The 2,500-nt window shown below is 48.7% G+C and overlaps 1 protein-coding gene across 1 annotated transcript in view; it reads left to right on the top strand.

Annotated features, from left to right (window-relative positions):
* Positions 1 to 2,500, top strand: part of unc80 (unc-80 homolog (C. elegans)) — a 47,444-nt gene that overhangs the window by 34,947 nt on the left and 9,997 nt on the right. The window contains exons 50-52 of the mRNA XM_030782228.1: positions 74 to 166; positions 575 to 793; positions 1,336 to 1,566. Of these exons, the coding sequence (XP_030638088.1) occupies positions 74 to 166; positions 575 to 793; positions 1,336 to 1,566 (543 nt within the window). The remainder of the gene's footprint in view (positions 1 to 73; positions 167 to 574; positions 794 to 1,335; positions 1,567 to 2,500) is intronic.

Here is a 2,500-nt window from a genome sequence, read left to right on the forward strand (position 1 = left end):
TGATTTTAAGCGTGTGATTTTATGCGTGTGATTTTAAGCGTGTGGTTTTAAGCGTGTGGTTTTTCTTTGCCAGGCCGATGACGGCGCCACAGATGAGTCGCTGTGACCAGGGGCACAAAGGAGGCACGACGGCCAACCACGCCATGTCAGGAGGAGCCAACACCAGGTCAGACACGACACGAACTTCACACTGACCTCTGTACCACAGGGAACCTCTGACCTCTGACCTCACCGTGAACAGTGCCTCTCAGTGCGGAGGTCTGGTGTCTCTGGTCTAAAGTCTGGGTCACAGCGCAGTGAATTTTAGTGGTTCAGAAAGCATAGAATGCTATTTTGTGGACCTGAGTCTCACAAATGAATTCATATATAGTATACGGACACATTGATGAAAACAATATTAATCAGGACTCAGTGTGAGACTGTGAAATTTGTCTCTTGCAGTCACTATTCAAGCTTTAATATCTTTAACTTCACGTAACTTTATCTGACAATACAGTCTTTTCATTTGCAGACAAGAAAGAAAATAGCCAAAATCCAAAGTCCTTGTCTTGTGACTGATGGTGTTGTTGTGTAGGGATAACCTGCACCTCCTGGAGGAGGGCCAGGGCATGCCCAGAGAGGAGCTGGATGAGAGGATCGCGCGTGAGGAGTTCAGGCGCCCTCGCGAGTCGCTCCTCAACATCTGCACCGAGTTTTACAAACACTGCGGCCCAAGACTGAAGATCCTGCAGAACATCGCCGGAGAACCCCGCGTCACGGCCTTAGAGCTACTGGACATCAAATCACACATGAGGTAAAACACACCACGGAGTCATCTTTAAAACCAGTAACATGGACACACTCACAGCCCAGAGTCGTCTTTAAAACCAGTAACATGGACACACTCACACCACAGAGTCATCTTTAAAACCAGTAACATGGACACACTCACACCACAGAGTCATCTTTAAAACCAGTAACATGGACACACTCACACCACAGAGTCATCTTTAAATCCAGTAACATGGACACACTCACACCACAGAGTCATCTTTAAATCCAGTAACCTGGAGATGATAATCACCCTATTGTAAAATACTACAGTTTTAATGGTGTTTACTTGATCAGCATGGTACAGAGACCACCCAAAACAGGCGTTTCAGTGTATCACGGCAGGACTATGGGAAGCTGGTGGTAGCTGGTAAATACGGTAACGCACGTGTATTGTTTTGTTCTCAGTGGGAGTAAAGTTTTGTTTTCCCCCCGTCGCAGTGCGGCCTGGGAGTCCCCACGCGTGTCCCAGCCGAGCAATGATGTCATAGCAACAGGCCGTTAATTATTTCCCATGTCTCCCAGGTTGGCAGAGATCGCGCATTCTCTTCTCAAACTAGCCCCGTACGACACGCTGACCATGGAGAGCAGAGGCCTGCGGCGTTACATCACAGAGATGCTGCCCATCACCGATTGGTCGGCGGAGGCGGTACGCCCCGCCCTCATCCTCATCCTGAAGAGACTGGACCGAATGTTCAACAAGATCCACAAAATGCCGACGCTCAGGTGCGCAAGACCGCAAGCTCTGTGTACCAGGTCTGTCACCACACTGCCACGACACCTCTTTCCTATCAGTGTTTCAGTGTGTGTGTGTGTCTGTGTGTGTCTCTGTGTGTGTGTGTGTGTGTGTGTGTGTGTGTGTCTCTGTGTGTGTGTGGTTTGTGTGTCTGTATCTGTGTGTGTGTGTGTGTGTGTGTCTGTGTGTGTGTGTGTCTGTGTGTGTGTGTGTCTGTGTGTGTGTGTGTGTGGTTTGTATGTGTGTGTCTGTGTATGTGTGATGTGTATTTGAATGAGTGTGTAAGAGCGCCTGAGTGCATGTATCAGTGTTTGAATATGAGTGAGTGTGTGAGTGAGTGTGTGAGTGTATGACTGAGAGTGTGTTTGTATATCTGTATTTGCGTGTTTGTGTGTGTGTGTGTCTGTGCGTGTGTGTGTTTGTGTGTGTGCGTGTGTGTGTGTGAATATGTGTGTATGTGTATTTGACAGAGTGTGTAAGAGTGTGTGTGTGTGTCTGCGTGTGTGTGTTTGTGTGTGTCTGTGTGTGTATGTGTTTGTGTCTGTGTGTGTGTTTGTTTGTGTCTGTGCGCGTGCGTGTGTGTGTGTGTTTGTGTGTGTGTCTGCACGTGTGTGTGTGTCTGCGTGTGTGTGTGTTATGGTAAAGCCTCTCAAAGACATGACAGGACCCCTCAGTGCCACACCCAGTTAAAACACATAAACTCAGTGGCCCGTGGCTGGGGGTCAAAGGGTACGTGTTGCACCCGGAGTCTCTCTCCCTCTCTCTGCTCTGTGATGTGCTGTCACATGTTTCACTGGGCAGCCGAACACAGGCAGTGTCTGCTGGGAGGGGGCATGTGTTAGCTTCACTCGCCTCAGCTGAGCCGTACCAGAGCTCACGGGTAACTGCTTCTGTTTCACTTTCATTATTATAACAGCACTAATACACATCAGAACACACACCCCTTACACTGTG

Source organism: Chanos chanos, chromosome 8 (assembly GCF_902362185.1).
Source record: "Chanos chanos chromosome 8, fChaCha1.1, whole genome shotgun sequence".
NCBI classification, from domain to species: Eukaryota; Metazoa; Chordata; class Actinopteri; order Gonorynchiformes; family Chanidae; genus Chanos; species Chanos chanos.